An 18,679-nucleotide genomic window follows, 5' to 3' on the forward strand; every position below is an offset into this window, starting at 1 on the left:
AGTTTTAAGGAAGTCCTTTGGCACTGGATTTTCCCTACCAAGCTCCCCATGATTAAGAACCTCTGGTCCTTTGTTCTTCCTATGACATGTTGGCATATTTGGAAGGAGAGAAACAATAGAATTTTTTAGGGAGACTAAGTGTTCTTCTCAGGTGGTTTTTGAAAAGATTTGTAGGGCTATTAAAGAAAACATCAATACCATTCACAAAAGTGACAAGCAGTGTAGTTATATTAACATGACTGATAATGAGAAAATAATTCTAACTGAATGGAATTTGATACACAAGGTCTAGAAGTCTGATATGAAGAGTAGAAGAGATAATGTGGTGTGGAGGTTCCCTCCTCATGATTGGGTTAAGGTGAACTTCGATGGTGCAGCTAAAGGAAATCCAAGGAATTCTAGAGGGGGAGGGGTCATCAGAAACTCTTATGGCTTTTGTGTTATTGCGATTGCCTCTCCCTTTGGAGTTCAAAACAACCATGTGGTAGAAGCTCTGGCAATGTTAAAATGTCTTCAACTTGTTCAGAGATTCAATTGTAAAAGAATTTGGGTGGAGGGGGATTCCCTTAATATAATTCAGGCTATTAAAGGTATTAGTTCCCCTTCTTGGAATATCCAAAATATCATTGATAATGCTAAAAAATTGTTAGACACCTATGATAGTGTGATTATTACCCATACCTTTAGGGAAGGTAATAGGGTAGCCGATTTGTTAGCCAGTGAGGGGGTCATTTTAGCAGAAGATGCTAATTATATCGAAAAGTCATCATGTAAGAACAGAGTCCGAGAGCAATTATTTTATGACAGAATCCATGGTACATATTAATTTCATTATTACCTTTCTGGGTTTGGACTTCAATGATAGATTTTGGAGTGAGGCGGATTGTCAGATGATTACCTCTCTTAGGCGTCGCGATAATGAGTATAGGTGTGAAGGGCCTTATCATATCAAGTACTAGGTTAATTTGTATGTTTTAAAAGGCTGCTTGAAAAACAAGAAAATTACCTTGGTTTTCGATTCTAGTGTTTCTGTTCTTCAACATTTGGTCAGTTTGCGCTCCTTTGAGGGTTTCGACTTGAACAACTATCACATTATGGGAGGAAATATCAACCGTAATGAGCCCACCAACTATGATAGCTGGAAGGGTGAAAGGAAAATTTGGAGAAGGTTGCATAGATATGGCTTCACCGATTATATGGAGAAATTGCATGGGAGCAAGAAGTTTGTTTCCCATGGTTTTGCCAAGGGCTGGAAAAATAACAGAGTTACTCTGTTTGGTCATACCTGGAAAGTGGATGAAGATTTGGTGGTTGAGGTGACCGGTTTGCAGAAGGACGACATCAAGTTTTACAGAGACTGCAAGTTCTCAGTGGAAGCCATCAAGAATTTCCCCAAAAACAAAGAAGAAAGGGCTCGGCTTGCCAAAAAGGATAATGCTTCCTATTATCTCGCTAACCAGGTAAAATCATTTTGGTAGAAAATATTGAAAGTATTAATGGAGTATCTTACAGTTGATGGTAGGTTTTCGAAAGTCTACAATTACCACTTTGTTATCCTTAACCATTTTCGCCATGGATCTAAGATATCTATGCCCTTCTACTTGGCCTCCTCCCTTAATGATAGTTTGGTTGACCATGCTAAGAAACCTAATTCCTACCCCATTGTTGACCAAGGTCTTATTTTGTTAATATATGAGCATCTTAAGAGTAAAGTTAAGGCTAATAAAGATGATCCCTTTGTGGAGAATGCCCATATTTCTAAGGATTATGATGGTTCTGACTCTGATGAGGATTCTTCTAATCTTCCTCCTAAAAAGATATTGAGGGTTAGTGAAAAAGCTAAAGAAGACACTGAAGAGAAGGCTGTTTCTGAGCAGGACCAAGAGAAGGAGGTGGAAGAAGAGCCGGAGAATGAGCAAGAGAAGGAGGTTGAGGGTGAGGAAGGGGACAAGGTTAATGAGTAGAGAGAAGAGGATGTTAAAGAGTTAGAGGCGAAGGAGAATCCCTATGATTCAGACAACATGGATGATGCCCAACAAAATATGGAGGAAGGCAACCCTAGGTTTGAGGATTCTGCCCAGGATATGGAGAATGCGGATTCCATTCTGAATGCTACTAGAAACAGTACTCTGGAAATCTTCAATTTCCAGAAGTGGGTGGTTGATAGCTAGCATTCAGGGAAAACAGAGAGAGATGGATTTCAAAATTGATAATTTGGTTAAGGATATCAACATTAAAGGTAAAGAGGATAATAGCCCAGCAGAGGATGAAAAAGAAATTACAGACTGGTCGGAAAGTGAGATTATAAAGGGAGATTTGAAGCACTTGGACGATGTGGTGAGGACTCTCAAAGAAAAGGGCGAGTCTGATAATGATCTGATAAAAATCGAATTCAAAAAACTGAGAGTGCTCTGAGGAAATTCATGGAGCATAATTTGGTTGTGTTGAAGGTGTCTTCTCAAAACATGAATGCGTTGGTTTCTTTCCTGGAGAAGGATAAGAAGAATAAAGACATTGTGATTATTGATGATGAGCCGACTTCTAGTTCTGTTCAACACTCCTCCAGACGCAAAACTAGGCAAAATGCAAGTGAGCTGGAGCTGAAGACCAAAGACAATCAACAGGTGCAGGAAAATAAAGACCTAAAAGAGGCAGCAAATGTGATGATGATGTTGGTCAAGGATGAGGAAGAGACTATAAAGATTTTCACCTAAAATGTAATTTTGTTTTAGGTGTGCCAGTCTCTCGTTGGCCTTTTGTTGTTCTTTACTTTGGCTGTTGTCTTTTGTGTTGTTCTTTTGCAGCCTTTCTCTCTTTGTTCTGTCTTCTCTAGTTTCTCTATTGCTTTTATTTTCGATATGTAAGCAAGTTTCAGGTCCCTTAAAACCTGATTTTCCCTAATAAAAAACAACTCCCTTCCCTCTATCTACCTCTACATCTTGCACCTTTGACTTATCAGACTCCTTCACCTCAACATCATTCCCTTTATCCTGTGCACCGGTGTTGCCACTTGGTGTAGTATCATCCTTTTGAATCTCGGGAACTTCTCCAACATTATCTACCACACTGATCTTAGCATCAAGTGATATATTGCCTTTGTCTTTTGGATGCTCCTCATTCTAAGTTTCATCCTTTTGATTGCTGGTGACACCTTCCTTTACTTCTAGATGGGAAGTCCAAACCGCATCACTATACAAGGGTTTGTTCTTCATGATTCTTCTTTAGATATCCTCAGTATCCTTCCTCGCCTCTTCAACCCTGCCAATCATCAACCTGTTCGCCTTGTTTGTGCTTCCGAATTCCTTCTTATTTGCTTCCTCAATGAGCCTTTTGGCTTCATCTTGGGAGATACGAGTGCAAACATTAATCAATTCTCTTTCTTTCATTTCCTTATCTATTTTGCTAGCAACCAATCTCCTCACATCAATAATATTATGTAGATCTTTAGGGATGCTCCGCTCCATCTCAATCAACATTTTGCTAAATTTATGTAAATACAAAACAATTTCTTCCTCAACCTTTCTTTGATCTGCTTCAACAATATTTTCATAATATGCTCCAATATTTTTCAAATTTTCATCAACAATTATCTCATCAATCAATTTATCTATTGTCAATGGAGGAAAAAATGTATATTTACCTTGCTGATCACCGGATTCGAGATCTTTATCAAGTTGAGTTCTAATCTTCCTTCCCCTCTTGGGTCTTCTAGTAAGGGTAGGTTCAAATTTGGCTTTCTTTCTCTACTCTGCACCACGGGACTGTGGTTTCCTCACAAATCTTACAAATTCTCCCTTCTTCTTAGTCTTATCTTCTTCTTCATCTGATTTGGCCTCAGATGCTACCAGATATACAACAACATAGGTTCATTTAGGCTTATCCTTTTGTTTCAAAATTCCCTTTTCGGATGAGCTATGTCTTGATGATGGTACTACCAGAGTAGGGGCAAACTTGGTGTCTTTTTGCTTGGCTTTAGAGGAAACCGGTTGGGCCTTAGGCTTCTTGGATTCCTCCTTAGATTCCATCTGAGAATGTTTCTCCCTTGCTTGCTTCACCACCTCTCGGGTAAATCCCATCTACACTGCCACTTCCTCAACCATCTTAGATACTTTCCTCTTCCTTGTAGGTGCTGTGAATTGCTCGTGCAACTCTATGTCCTTTTCCTTGAAGGTACCGAATCTTCCTTCTTTCTTATCAATCGGCGGACTCTAACATATGTTGAGCATAGGTATCAAGGGTAGTAGCATCAACTTCATAACCCATTGGAATAATCCACACAATCCTCGGCTCAACGACTTCCATTAGACATTGGTCTTTATCAATCATGAAGAAAAATGTTTTCTCATACTTCTCCACTATCTCTTTTGGGACTCTCTCTGCTCTTCATTGTGGCTTGAAAAGATTTGAAATAACCCCACAGAGTGGATATCCTCATTGTGCCATCACCAATCCTCATAATCCCTTCCTTGATTTGCATAACAACCAACTTGTCATAGGTCCATTGGACCTTTCCTTGAACACCAAAGATTTCATTCATGAAATATAGAGCCAAATAGATAATAAGGGTGCCAAACTTAAAGGTGTGCTTATTGTCTTGTTTAAGTTTCTTCAAATTGCTTAGTAACTCATTCGAGAGAACCATACATAAATCATATCTCTTATCTTCCTTCAACATCTGATAGGTAGAGTATATTGTTGTACCAGAGACAAAGTTTTATCTGCTTGACTGGTATACTTTATACCCAACCACCATTGATGCAAACTTGACATCATGCTCCATAATGTCATTGATTGTCATAGCTTTGCTATCAAATTGAGAACCAGTGGTGGCAATCATAGTGTTGTTTGATATTTTCCTTAAGATAGGAACTTCACCGGATGCACTCAAACAAGTTACGACCTAGATTTCTTTCTTAGTGATCTTGTAAGGCTTATCCAACCACATAAATTCATCGTGAATTCTGCTGAGTATGTACCAGATCCATTCTTTCTCATCAAATGTCAGAAAGTTTACGAACTGAGAAAAATCCTTGACCTTCAAATGCTGATATTCCGGCTTGAGATTCCCCAGGCTATCTACCACATGATTGTTGTACAGGGTCAACATGTCAGTGTTGTCGAGTTCATCAAGATCATAGTAGATATATATATCTCGATGTCCTCATTATGAACTTCAAGGGTACAGAGGAAAACGCTCCTTCTGAATCATCGTCGACTGATTTGAAAGGATGTTTCTTGAAAATAGGTCGAGCCCTATCCTTGATTTCCACAAGCAATGGGGTAGAAATTCCAGATACTAATGACATTGAGAACTTAGGGTTTTCAAAAACTGATAGATTGAAACAGATAAATACCTCAATTCGCAATTGGGGACAAAAAATCACTTTAGCATCGTTGTAATCACTATTTAGATCACCAAATTACTTCTCTACTACTCTGCACTTTCTCTTGATCGCATTGTGAGAAATAAAGCTTTGAAATGCCTTTTTAACCTTCAAAAACCTAATTCTACATTGTAATAAATGTTTCAACCGGTTACCTTGATTTTTCATGGAGTTTCTTACCGGAGCATTCAATCTTCACTGAATCTTTCAGATAACATCTGTATATGATTTAAGCCTTTTGTATCTTCCAAAATCAATTACAGATCTCCAAAGAGGGGGTTCTTAGAATCTGCATGAAAAGTTCCCCCTAAGGCAAAAAGCCCTAGTTGCCGGATGAAGATCCTGCACCGAATTCAGGTGTAGATCCATTGTCTGCCTTGGATTTGAATCTTTTCAAACCCACATCTTCTCATGCTTGTCTCTAATCTCCTCTATCTTAGCCTTTCCTTTCTCATCTTCTTTGTTCTTGTATACTGGAGCACTCTTGTTCACATTTTTGCTTTTGCAATATTTTGCAATGTGATTGGTTTTATTGCATGCACAGAAAACAACATTTTGCATAGGTCTAAAGTTCATCCAATTTGGTCTCACCTTGCACTGGTTAGAGATATGTCCAAACATATCACAAGCATAACATCTCTTGATTTGAGAATTGATCATTACTGCTTTGGACATGTTTGACTTGTGACCAAAACTATTGCATATGAAATACTGACCGGTAAAGGTAGGATCATTGTTCACATTATTCATTCCATTATTCATCCTACTTCTGCATTGATTCGCCATATGACCAAATTTATTTCAAGTAAAGCATCTACCATTGAATTTATGAGCATTAGGTTGTCTTATCGTAGGATTCTTGTTCTTAGGATTTGCATTTCTTTGTCTAGATCCAGAGGATTCTCCTTTCTCAAATCCAAGTCCTTGCATGTCCTTTCCATGTCTCTTACTTTCCAGCATCTCATTAAGCCTTGTTGAGCTAGCATTGAATTTATCTTTGTATTCATTTCCAGTAGCAAGCTCATCTCTTAGGACAACAATCTGTCTTTCAAGTTCTTGACCATTATTTCTTGATTGTGTCAACTCAAGCTTCAACTGATTATTCTCGTAGGTAAGCTTGAAGCATTAATCTGCTCTTTCCTTCAATGATTGAGTCAAATTCTCTTCATTCTTCTTCTGATCCTCGATCTCCTTAGTCAGCCTGATCACAATGGATTGCATCTCATTCTTCAATGCAACATTCTCTCTCTCAAGCTTGTCAACTTTGTCTTGATTCTCCATGCATTGATCTTCTTTCTCCTTTAGCTTGTTCATCAGCTCTGTCCTCTTGTCTCTTGTAGAGTTCACTTGATCCTTCAAGTCATTAATGAAGTTTTCAGCTGCATTCAGGTTTCTCTTTAAGGTACGAATCTCATTTCTTGTTGCATCAAGATCCTCAAGTGCCACACTAAGTTGTCTCTGAAAACCGAAATCCATTCATTCAATCTCTCGGACCTTCATCAAGCGGTTAGGCTTCCTCGGAGGAACTAGGCTCTAATACCAATTGTTGGAATCAAGGAACACTAAGAGGGGGGTGACTTAGTGTTCTACCAATTTTCAAATTTTCTAATTAAATAACTTTAAACCACCGGAAGCATAAACATGAAATTGAAATGCAGAAACTCAAAACAACCAACCACAAAATCATAAAACCAAGATTTTTTTTTGTGGAAACCCAAATGGGAAAAACCACAGTGGGATTTGAACCCACAATATTATTTCACTATGGCTAGTAGCAAAACAATAATACATGAGGGGGAATGCACAAGTATTCAGGCACATTGCCTAGAGCTCACTGCTCAATTATAATAAGGGATACAACCTCGAAAGGCTCACTGCCTTATTGATCAATTATAGTAATGAAATCCAGTGAAAGAACTCCCAAATAGCATTGAACAATGCCTAATTGAATTCCGATTAAGTGCCAAATCTTTGACTGTATCTGCTCTGCAACTCTGCTCTGTTTCCTGTCGCAGTCAGCTACATAGGATTCTTGATCATCACTCGCTCGCATATCAATCATACCACGCACCAAAAAGATCTTCAACATCGGTCTAATATATCCGCAATCACAAAATAATCATTTATCAAGTCGACCTGATGATGTAACATGTAATCATGAGTCGGCTTGACTGGATCACCAAAGACAAATGCGGATCACCAAATCGATGATAAAATGGTGTCTCTACGTTGGCCCAATCATCCCATGCACGATTCAGAACACCGCAATCACCGGAAAGCTTCCGGACCAAAACTGCTCTGCTCAACTTGAAATACTGGTTAACTGGCTACCGGTGGACATCTGCTTCCGGATATCAAGATCCATGATTACCAGATAGGAATCTTAAGAAGAGTTGCCATCAATGACAACCCTAAACCACTAATCAAGCATCAATATCCACCAGATGAGTGTCAATTGCCAACAATTACTCTAATATGGATGACCTTACTATGCTATCAATATCATGGCAATTTAAGGACATAAGACATCTCATTTATTTTTGTTTGATCATGCTTGGTTTGGTTCCCGTGCAACATTCTTCCACAAGGACAACATAGTTCTTTATACTATGACTAATTCTTCAGGTTATGCTTATTGTGACATTTTGGTCTTATCTTTTATCTTTGCTAATTGTTGGTTTGATTTCTTTTATCTTTGCTTTATTATTTCAAGTCACTCCTTTACACAATGAATCCTTCTATCAACTTAGTAACTCACCATTAACAAGCCAATCAATTTGACTAGCTGAACATCGCAAATAAATTAATTGTCAACACAATGGGTTGACTGACTAATCACCTCCACCCATCTTACAATTGATTTCTACCTCCCCTCTATCAAATCCAACAATTGTGGATCCAACTCATGGTACAAGATTTAATCTCCATGATTCAATTTCCTTTCAAAATTTCTATTAATTGGGGCCCAATCCTCCATTTTTATCTATCTCAACCCAAATTGAGCAAGTAGATGTTGTATCATCAAGAACCAAACATTCAAGCATTTAAATCAAGAGCATATCCGCTTCATGCTCTATTGAAGGTTTGCACATGGTTTTAGAATAATACAATATAAATATTGTTTTCAAATTTAATTTTATTCAAGTTTTAGCGATACCCAAGCATCCTTCAAATCAAATCATCCATTCAATCAATCCAACCAATCAACCCTTGTCCTTTGATGCTTGGGGACTTATCTTTAATCAATGTTGGCACACTCTCTATTTGCATATGTTTTCTTTGAAACAACGTTAGTTCTTTTAGTTGCAATACCATTTTAAAGAAGCTAGATTTGAAATCATGTATACACTAATTTTCACAATATCATTCCATGTTAATAATTAACACACTTAAAAATTTCTTAATTTATTAAAATTATTATTATCCTAATTTATTTTATCACAATTAATTCACATAAATATTTATGATTAATTAAATATAATTTTAATTAAAATCTAAATCATCAACAATTAAATTAATTTAAATACTAAATTACACCTCATGAGTTAACTATCCAACAAAAAATAATTAGTTAAATAGTCAATTTAGTTAACTACGAATCAAAATAGTTAACTAAAATTCAATTTAGTTAAGTTGCCATTGACATGCCAATCAATTTCATTGACTCAAGATCATAAATTAATTTAAAAAATTATAAACAATCATCAACAAACCAATCAAATGTGAACCAAGCGTGTAAATGCTGCAACATTGGGCAATGCACATTCAAACATTAAAATCGAGAGCATACACACTTCATCATTTATTGGAGGTTTGCGTGTGGTGCTAGAAGAATGAGTTTTAAATATTTTCAAGTTTAGTTTTATTCTAATTCTCATGCTTACATTAACTAGTAAAGCGAATCGTTAAGAATATGGATAATGGCTAGAAGACAATTGCTTTGATATATTGTGACAAATTAGACAATATATACAAGTTTGATACTACAAATCCATTATGTAACACATCAACGTTTGTGGCTATGATAAAAAATGTTCTCTTTAGCATCTGGTTGGACCATACCAATTATAATTCTATTTATCACACATATACTCACAACATCATTGGACTTCATCCATTTAGCCCATAAATAAAGTTTGCAAGACTTGCGTGCCAATAAAGCACCATCAAGAATGATATCTCAATTAAAAAGCTCAAAGACCCACTCAACCTCTACAATCCATACATGATGACATCTATGAACCTATACAAAATCCCTCATCTTAAGAACTATGCGCTTTCTCACCTTTATTAATAATTATTCTTTATTTCTTAAGATATATTGTATCAAAAGAAAGGATGAAATATTCTTCAAGTTCAAATAATTAAAGCTCTTGTGGAGAATCAACATGAGAGAATGATTGACTTTAGATTATTGTGTAAAAAAGTGAACATTTCACATCTTTGAATTGGATGCTTGGCTCACATTCTAAACTTGTCACAAGCTAGAACTTAAGAGCAATAAGTATGTTCGTATGACAAGTCCAAGGAGTAATGCTCTTTTCTCTTGAAATTATTTACTTATTTGTAGTGATTTTATTATATTTAACATTAAAAATATCCAACCACTTTCAACTAGAATATTTTAATGGTCTTGTAATATCTAATAGTTGTACACCCACTTGTGCTTATAATACCAAGACTTGCCACATATTTATACTATATATTATAAATAAATAATCTACATGTAAATAAAAAAATTACTATATGGTCAAAATAGACCAATACTTGAACACAAGAGAATCTACAAATGTTATATAAAAAGGCATTTAAATGTATTTTTAACAAGTGAAATAAACAATTTTTTTTTTCAAATAAAATATCATAGCTATCCACTATAAGTGTGTCATTTATTAAAAAAGATGCTCGCTTAAACAAGTATTGTTATCATAGTGAAAAAATATTATCCTACTATTGGGGTAGCAATGTGTATGCATTGGAGTATTTCATATTAATAATTTGTCTTATCACAAATATAAAAGCTGAACAAAATAAATACCTTGCTTTTTTTCATGAAATGTGAGGGATTCTCTAAAGATTTTAGTGTTCAACAAATAGTCCCTTTGTGTTCAATATAAATTGTAATTTATATAATAATATGTTATTATAATAACAAATAATTTTTTTTGTTCAATTATTGGTCCTTTGGTGTTGGATATAAAAGTTAGAGATAACACACATTTATGATTATTAATAGGAATTTGGTCCATTTAAGTTGCATAGAAGTTATATTTTACATAAAAATATGATATTATACTAATTACAAATGATATTTTTTTATTTAGCTATTAGGGATTTTTAGATTAAGTTTTGTAGAATCCTTAAAAATTCATTTTTTGGACTTAGATTTGTTATTTTGATAAGTTGTGTGATGAGTCTCGCCTTCAAACCCTAGTTCTAGATAGTTAAGTGTCCATTTTACATTTCTTAAAAAAACAGAGGTCTTACAATATTCCATGTGATGACTACATGTTGACGAAGTTAGCCCTCACTACTATGGATCCCTCTCCCCTAGTTATGAGACACTTCAAAGAAAAATAGTTCTTATTTAGAACACAACACATAAAACATGTACAACAGAAGTTATGAGACACTTAAAAGAAAAATAGTTCTTATTTAGAACACAACACATAAAACATGTACAACAGAACGAACACTCAACAAGCCCTAGCTAGGGCAATCCCAAATATGTACTTTGAATCAGACACACTCAATGTGTCCCTTCGGCCAACAAACCACCATGCTTGTTTATTGACGATATGAACTGTATCTGGAACTCACTCTTTCATCCCACTACCCTCATCCAATATTTGTGTGAATACAGATAAACAGAAATAAAAATAAATCTAAATGCTCAGAAAGTGTACAGTTGCCATTTTAATTTTTTTCACTAATCATGTCATTTCTGTTTTGAATCTATTATAAATCTGACAAATACAATACATAATTAAATGAGTATATCCACATCCTTCTCCATGAAATGATGTTACCTGAATAGGCACAATAGGCTCTATTACGTTTCATGTAACGAAGGCCTTTCATGTTTACCTTAGTAGAAACCTTCTAGTAGTTTAATGGATATTACTGAATAATGAAAGACGTTTACATGAAAGCCATCGCATTTCATACAATGTAAAACAAATGTAATCTCTAATTTTTATCACTTGCTTCAATCTGCATGAACGGACAAGGAAAAACCAATTTATGTTTCTCTACAGCCTTGTAATTTATGGAGATACAGTATATTGTACATGAGGCACTAGTTTGTCGCTGAAAGTAAACAACTGATACGTCGTTGGATATTTAGGACTTTTGCATACCCCAAATGACAAACGTGTGGGCTGTTTAAGCTCTTCCCTAGTTTGTGGACATAATTCAAAGAAAATACGAATAGAAGTTTGTCATGAAAGCAACAATTATCCTTCATGACTTCCACTCCTCCATATCACATAAGTAATGAAAATTCCTACAATATCACGAATGGAGAACGGGAAAAACTAAATTGAAGCTCAACTCACTTAACATGCATAGCCGACTCTTGCAGAAATTTGTCTATTTCTGCTACCAAAATTGTCAGCTCACGTTTTACTTCTTTTTCATCCTCAGATTTATAAGTCCAAACGCCAGTGTCAGGATTGATGCTTGCCGACATGATGAGATCAACCATTATCTTGTTATAGTTGTGGACACTGTAGCTCAAAGTTTCTGTATGATTCATGTGGAATTGGTCCTGAGTGTTATCCCCAAAAGCAAATCGTCGACAATCCTGTCATATTTTCAGAATGGATATCAAGGGAATTTAAAACATTAGGAACGTGGTTTAAAAAAATAAATTGTGGTTTACTTACCTGATATAGATGATGCAGTTTCCTGATATGACTCTGTTCCAAATAACCACAACATAAAAGTGATCTAAATAGAAGCACAATCTCTGCAGAAGGTTTTTGGAAAGAAAGGTTGTCAATTATACTTGTAATGCACAAAGGACTAAATACTGATTTCACCCAAGCAGGAGGGGAGGACATCCTCAACAAAGCAACAGCAACATATGCTGCTGGCTTTGGATTTCCACAGGACTCCATAACATGTGAAAGAGGATTTGGAGTTGCTAGAGATAACATCAACTCCTCCAGAACTAGTCTATACCAGTTGCTACTGCGAATTGCTTTCTCTTGTTGGGAATTAAGATACTCGCACCCTAGAAGCCAGTAAATACAAGAAGCAATGTTCTTTGCTAGACAGATGCTGTCATGTAATATGAAACCTTGAAGTACAATTGAAATAGATTGCAGATAATCAGGTGAGCATTTCAGTTCCCTTTTTGCATTATACCCATCTGTTCTGTTCTCTGAAATATGTGAGAACACCTCTGCCAGAGAATATGAAGCAATAAGTTTTATTACAGAAGAGCCATAATAGAGTAGTTGGCATAAATGCTGAGATGAGATATTTATTGCAGGAGAAGCATCATTATTGTCAAGGATGTCTGAAGATGAAGTTTGACCATTTTGTGAGACGAAGCAATCAATGAACAAAAAATCTCGATTGTGTACATTGTCCTGCAAAACAGCATGGAAACTGCACCAGAAATATTAGGTTTTACTACGTGTACTTCCTGGTTCAATAATCAACAAGACAATTTGTGTGGTGTCTCATGCATATAAAGGCAGAGTAAACATGTTTTAAACTACCTTCTCAGCCAGAAGAAATGATACACCAGTGCAGATATTACAATTTGCCCACTGCTTGTTCGCTCATCAAGCTGAGCTAGTGCAGGACCTTTTGCACAAGCATTTTTTATGATACCTTCCACCGTTATACCCAAATGATTATTTAAAACTATAGCTCTTGAAGATTCCACAAGCAGGCCTTCTTCAGGTTTAGACTTTTGCAATATCAGGGAAAGGAGACTGAAAAGAATTACACTTTCATGGTTGGCAGAATTCTTCTCTTTCAACTTGCCTATAAGTATACGAGTCACCTGAAAGAAACGAGTACAGCAGTAGTTTTAGATACACCTGAAAGAAATGAGCACAATTTCATTTTTTACATGCATTTCCCAAACAGATATATTCCAGCCGGCCATAATTGTAAAAATTTGTTCATTGATAAGAGGAATTAAAATGTATTGAAAAAGTTCCGCCTTCTATATGTTATTGAGATCAATTACTAAAACTACCTGGTTAGCAATTGCAAGCCATGAGTCTTCTTCAATCAAAGATTCGAATCTTGCAGAGCAAAGCATGTCGAAAACTAGCATAGTTATAGAGTACGTCGTTTCTGAAGAAATCGTAGCAAAGTAAGATCGATGGAGAGCCTCTAAAAGACCATTTGCATAGAACCAGTTTGAGGCCTCTGGGAACACTCTAATTATATTCATTAAAACATACAAAACTGCTCTAAGGTCATCTTCTAGATGCATATCTATCATCTGGTTGAGCAATAAAACGAGCACAGCTGTACCACAGCCCTCTTCTTCTACCAACTCTGCTAGCACAGCAATATCAAAGTGGGGATAGTCATTGTTTAGACTCTCCAAAGTTTCATCTCTTTGAAATCCTAATTCAGCACCCTTTTCAGCACTGTAGATACTTTTACACCAGCTGAGTATCTGCGACATCAGAAATTCTCTAATCTCATATTGTTGGAAGAACCATCTGAGGACTACCTTAGGTACCCTGGAGGATAAGATATTGCACTGACAGTCTGCTATAACTCTTAGAAGTATCTTCTCAGCTTCAACACTGTATGATAGAGGATAGTTCATGTGTGCGTCTCTAATTAGTGCATAAAGGTCCAATATTTGTATTAAGGTTGCATGGTTGGTGGCTGTGCACTGAAAGTTGGATGCATTTACAAGTATACACTGCTCCAACGAAGCTAAAACTTGGTTATCTTCTGCAATTCTGCAAAAGATATGACACAAAACCAGATAATACAGGCAGTTAATTTCAGATTCAGATTAGTGAAATGGAATGAGATTACTGGGCCTACAATAGATGCACATGCAGTCGGCAGATGATTTCTTGAACAAACAAGGAACCCTGCCCACTGTTGGTTGTGCAACCAGGACAGTTCCCACAATCTCTACCAGATAAAAAGACTATTTATTTCGATTGTGGACTCACTGAATCAGTATTACATATTCATTTTATTCTAAATAGATTTTGTGATATATTTTCAACTAGGAGCAATAAGTTTTCAAGAAGATATTAATTATTACCTATCTCCATATAGATGACTTGTATGCAAGATTGAAATTATAGCAGATTGACTGCAAAGAAGCTCCGAGCTGTAGGAGCTTATTTGCCCAAGTAAAAAGAGAAAGTCAACGGGATCGAAGGGTAAGTTGCAGGAAGCCTCTTGAACAGCCTCCCCCATACCATTTCCAGCCAGCTGCTCAATGAGCAAGCTGAGAATAAGGAAAACATCATTTCTCATATCATCGAATGGAAAATGGGCTAAGCATTCAAAAGAGAAACTAAACCATTTTGAAATAACCATTTTTTCTGCTAACTTTTTGGTTTCATCGATAGAAGTATCTTTAAGGACAAAATAAAATGTTTGGAAAAGTGCATGAGTTGTTTCTTCATTTTCGCTCATTCTGCTAACTGATGGCAACAGGTAACTTTCACATATATTGACAAGGTTTGCCATGATTTCACTGTCAGAAGCTCCTCTGTTGCTTGTATCTAGTGTGAATATAAAGGCTTCTTTAAAGAAATAAAGTGAACTCAACATGTTTTCATCATGTTTACCATCGCAAGCAGATGAAATCGCATTCTTCAAGACAGCAGGAATTGAATTCGTAACTAAGCCTTTGATGCCATGACATGAAGGTGTCTTTAGTAAAGCTATAAAGGCTGAGCACACTGCGTTGAAAGCCTCTGAAGGCAAGCCAACATCACCAATATCATGTTGATTTAGCATTTTAGTCAAAATTAATAGAAGGTCCTCAGCTTGACCTGCAGAGATAATGCCTGGAGAGTTTGACAACCAGGCTGAAATCAAAAGAAGTGTGTCGGTTTGAACAGGATGAAGAGCTATTCCTGCAACATGTCGAAGAACTTTGATGATTGTAGAAAATCCTACTGTGAATCGTCGTGTAAATGCCTGCTCTGTCGTCGATAATAAGCTTAAGATACGGATGCACCATATAACAAGGGACTCCTTGTTTTCTGTTAAATTTAAAAGAAGTTATCAAATTTAACCTGAAATTGAAAAGCATTTCGACATAAATGCAAAATATCAAAGGTTTTGGTTTTTCAGAATTTTACCAGATACTCGTAAAGTCTCAAAAATATAGTCGGAAGTTCCTTCTTCAACAAGAATACTCAGCTGTTTTGTGGTGTCTACACCTTCAATCTGAAAGGTATAATAATGTATTAACTCTAGAGCACTGATCTGAACTTGGACATCTGAGGATAGCAATGGCCCTTTGACAGCTTCAGCAAACATTCTAATAAAAGATCCATCAATAAGGCTTTCATGATACTTTGCTGTTTCTGTAACACTATCGGTCTCTATGGGGCTATCTTTTTCTTCATTATAGTTTGCAAAGGAGATGTGGAAGACCTCTTGCCTGGCCATAATTATTAACACAGCTATATCCGAAAAAAGGTTAGTTTCAAGAACATCATAGAAAATGGTTAGACTATAAAGGGTGCTCAGAATAGTGCTTTGGGGACATGGCTCACTGGTGAGCTTGGTGGAGACATGCCACCCACCAGAGTTCCACTGCAGCTTTGCTCTGCCCCATTGGAATGACATGAATTAAAGGGATGCAGATCCCAAGTGACTTTGGAAGAATGGATAATCCTTAATGTGTCACATAAGCCCAAAGGAAATTTGTGCATTCTGTTCAGCCCCTCCAGAGGTATGTTTCAAGAAACTTCCTAGAGAAAATAAGAGAGAGAATAGTGTTCAAACCTAAACAATTTGTTCGTAGTTCATCACTTTCAGTTTTCAAGAGAACTTCGATGGCAAGATGTGTCAAATGTGGACAAAATGGAAGTAATTCCTTCAATCCATCTTCAAGATTCAGGAGCTTATATAGCACGAACAGTATCTCACCACGTATCTCATCACTGTCATAAGCAAAGGTTACATGAGAAAAGCTCACATTTTAATTTAAAGAAAATAAATGGAAACAGAAAATAAACCAAAGCTAGCAGCAATAGAACAATCATTGAATTTACTCTAGCACAAAAGTTTTTTCTTACCCTGGAAGGTGCAGTCCAGATATGAGGTTTGACATGAAAACTTTCTGATTTCTAAGAGAATTCGGCACCGCATTACAGCTATTACAGTGCAGCTCCAACAGAAGACCCAAACAATGCAGCTGTTTCGAGCAAACATCTCAAGATTTTCTCAAGGAAAAAATTAAATTTCAATGAAGGACTATTAATTTAAGACAAGACTAGTAATGATCAATTGATCAAGTGGTATCGTTGAATTTGTATGAAATCTTGAATAATATTTGAACACATATTTGTTCAAGAGGAACATTTTACAGGAGGAGCGAGTATTATTATTTATTAATAATTTTTTAAAATAGACAGTTCGTTTTTGAAACAAAATACTTTGTTCAGAAATATTTGAAGAAAGCGGAAGTATCATCCAAGTACTTTCAAAAATTTTCAGAATTTAGGTTAAGTTGGACAAGGAATCCTTTTGTTAAGATAAACATTTGCACAAGATTTAACTTAAATTTCGAAGAAACGGATCATTTATCTAAGTGAACACAAATAAGGAATGTGTAAATGGTTGTTGAATTTGTAACAAATCCATTGAATTTCGACACAAAATCCTGTGAATGACCAAAAAAAAATCACAAGAAGGTACAAATATTACTGTCAATTTTATTTCAACTCAGTACATTTTTTTAGCAAAAAATTCAAAGGAAAGAGCCACAATCAGTATTAGTTTTGCACCAAAATAAATCGATAAATTTCAACAAAGAAAAAGGAAAAACTAAAGCAAGGACCAGGTATAATGTTAAATTTCTTTAACAAATCGTTAAATTCCTTCCCATTACAATAGCCTTGATGTGAGAGAAAAATTGAAGAAAGAAACATGTCTTGTTATTTGACAGAGGAATTCGAAGTAACTAGCAAAGTCGAGTGTCGAATCTGTACAAAGGAATTATAGTTTTGATAAGGACAAAAGTCTGAAGGGACAGTGAAATAAAATTGTTAAATTATTATAAAAATTCTTTTAAATTCAAGTTGAGTTTGAAGAGACGAGTGATTATAACTGTTTAAGTTCAATTATAATTTTATTTTAAATACAAAAGTCGCGAAAAAATTCTAAAGAAGCAAACATAACAATTTACCACGTAAGTGAGGGTTGGAGTCCAAGTGAGAGCAGAGGAAGCCAAGTACTGCAGCAGATGATGTATAAAATCTTGGACGAGAACATTACCGGCATTGCCATCAATTGTTGAATTCGTAACTGTAATTGTGCAGAGCTTTGTGATGACGTTAGTTATGTCGTTGGCAAGGGTTTGGTCAGAAGCGGAGCATACGGCAAGGGATAACGGCGATACAAGAAAATGGCGGTGGCTCTCGAAGAGGACATTTTTGAAGAAGGTATCTTCGAGAGCGCGGGACATCTGAGAGACAGCGTATGCTCTGTGTACTGTGAGGGCTGATGTTGAATGGGTGAACAAATTGGAGAAGCAGAGAAGGCAAATGCTGCCACCTCCGCTTGTACGCAGCTGAAGAGATGCTCTGTGCCCTTGGCTGCACTGTTCCTCCACTTCTGCTGCTAAATTTGGCGGTCCAAAGGGAGCGGAGTGCATTGAGAAGCAATATGGCTCCATTCTACTCTGATGTACCACTCTATTGATGGATATTTAATCTTTGTTTGGTCCTGATCGACGGTAATGCTGCAAATATATATGGGTTCCACGCAAAAGAGTTCAAGCATGAAGGTGTCCAAACCTCACAACAAAGAAACAAAATTTTGCAGAATCATCAATTCACATATTTGAATGTTAAGGCAAGATCAAATATTTTGAAAGATGCCACTTCTCTTTGAAAGAGAAGTAGTGTATTTTGAAAGAGAATGTTGAGGAGTTGTAGACGATAAGGAATGATATAATCCTCAATAATTTTAAGGAAAAGTTAACCTCATTTTTTACCATATCAATATCAATTTGTTATATCTAGTATTAAAAATATGACTTTGTATTATCAAGTCTAAAACATCTTTAGTAGCACTTTTTTGTTGGGATAGGTACATATATTAGATTG

General features: G+C 36.0%; 1 protein-coding gene across 2 annotated transcripts; it reads right to left on the reverse strand.

Moving 5' to 3' along the window:
• Positions 1 to 11,466: 11,466 nt before the first annotated feature.
• Positions 11,467 to 18,471, reverse strand: LOC131031532 (protein PUTATIVE RECOMBINATION INITIATION DEFECT 1). 2 transcript variants are annotated; one of them, XM_057962668.2, is made up of 9 exons: positions 17,758 to 18,471; positions 16,646 to 16,764; positions 16,353 to 16,510; positions 15,701 to 16,027; positions 14,647 to 15,601; positions 13,603 to 14,329; positions 13,115 to 13,404; positions 12,272 to 13,001; positions 11,467 to 12,189 (listed from the first exon to the last, which is right to left on the reverse strand). In XM_057962668.2, the coding sequence occupies exons 1-9, from the start codon at positions 18,244 to 18,246 to the stop codon at positions 11,938 to 11,940; spliced, it is 4,047 nt and encodes a 1,348-aa protein (XP_057818651.2). In that variant the 5' UTR covers positions 18,247 to 18,471; the 3' UTR covers positions 11,467 to 11,937. The 2 variants fall into 2 exon arrangements, with proteins under 2 accessions (XP_057818651.2, XP_057818652.2); XM_057962669.2 differs by having other exon boundaries at positions 16,646 to 17,554; positions 17,758 to 17,870.
• Between the last annotated feature and the right edge of the window lie 208 nt (positions 18,472 to 18,679).

The sequence above is a fragment of the Cryptomeria japonica genome, chromosome 10 (genome assembly GCF_030272615.1).
Source record: "Cryptomeria japonica chromosome 10, Sugi_1.0, whole genome shotgun sequence".
In the NCBI taxonomy this organism is placed as follows: Eukaryota; Viridiplantae; Streptophyta; class Pinopsida; order Cupressales; family Cupressaceae; genus Cryptomeria; species Cryptomeria japonica.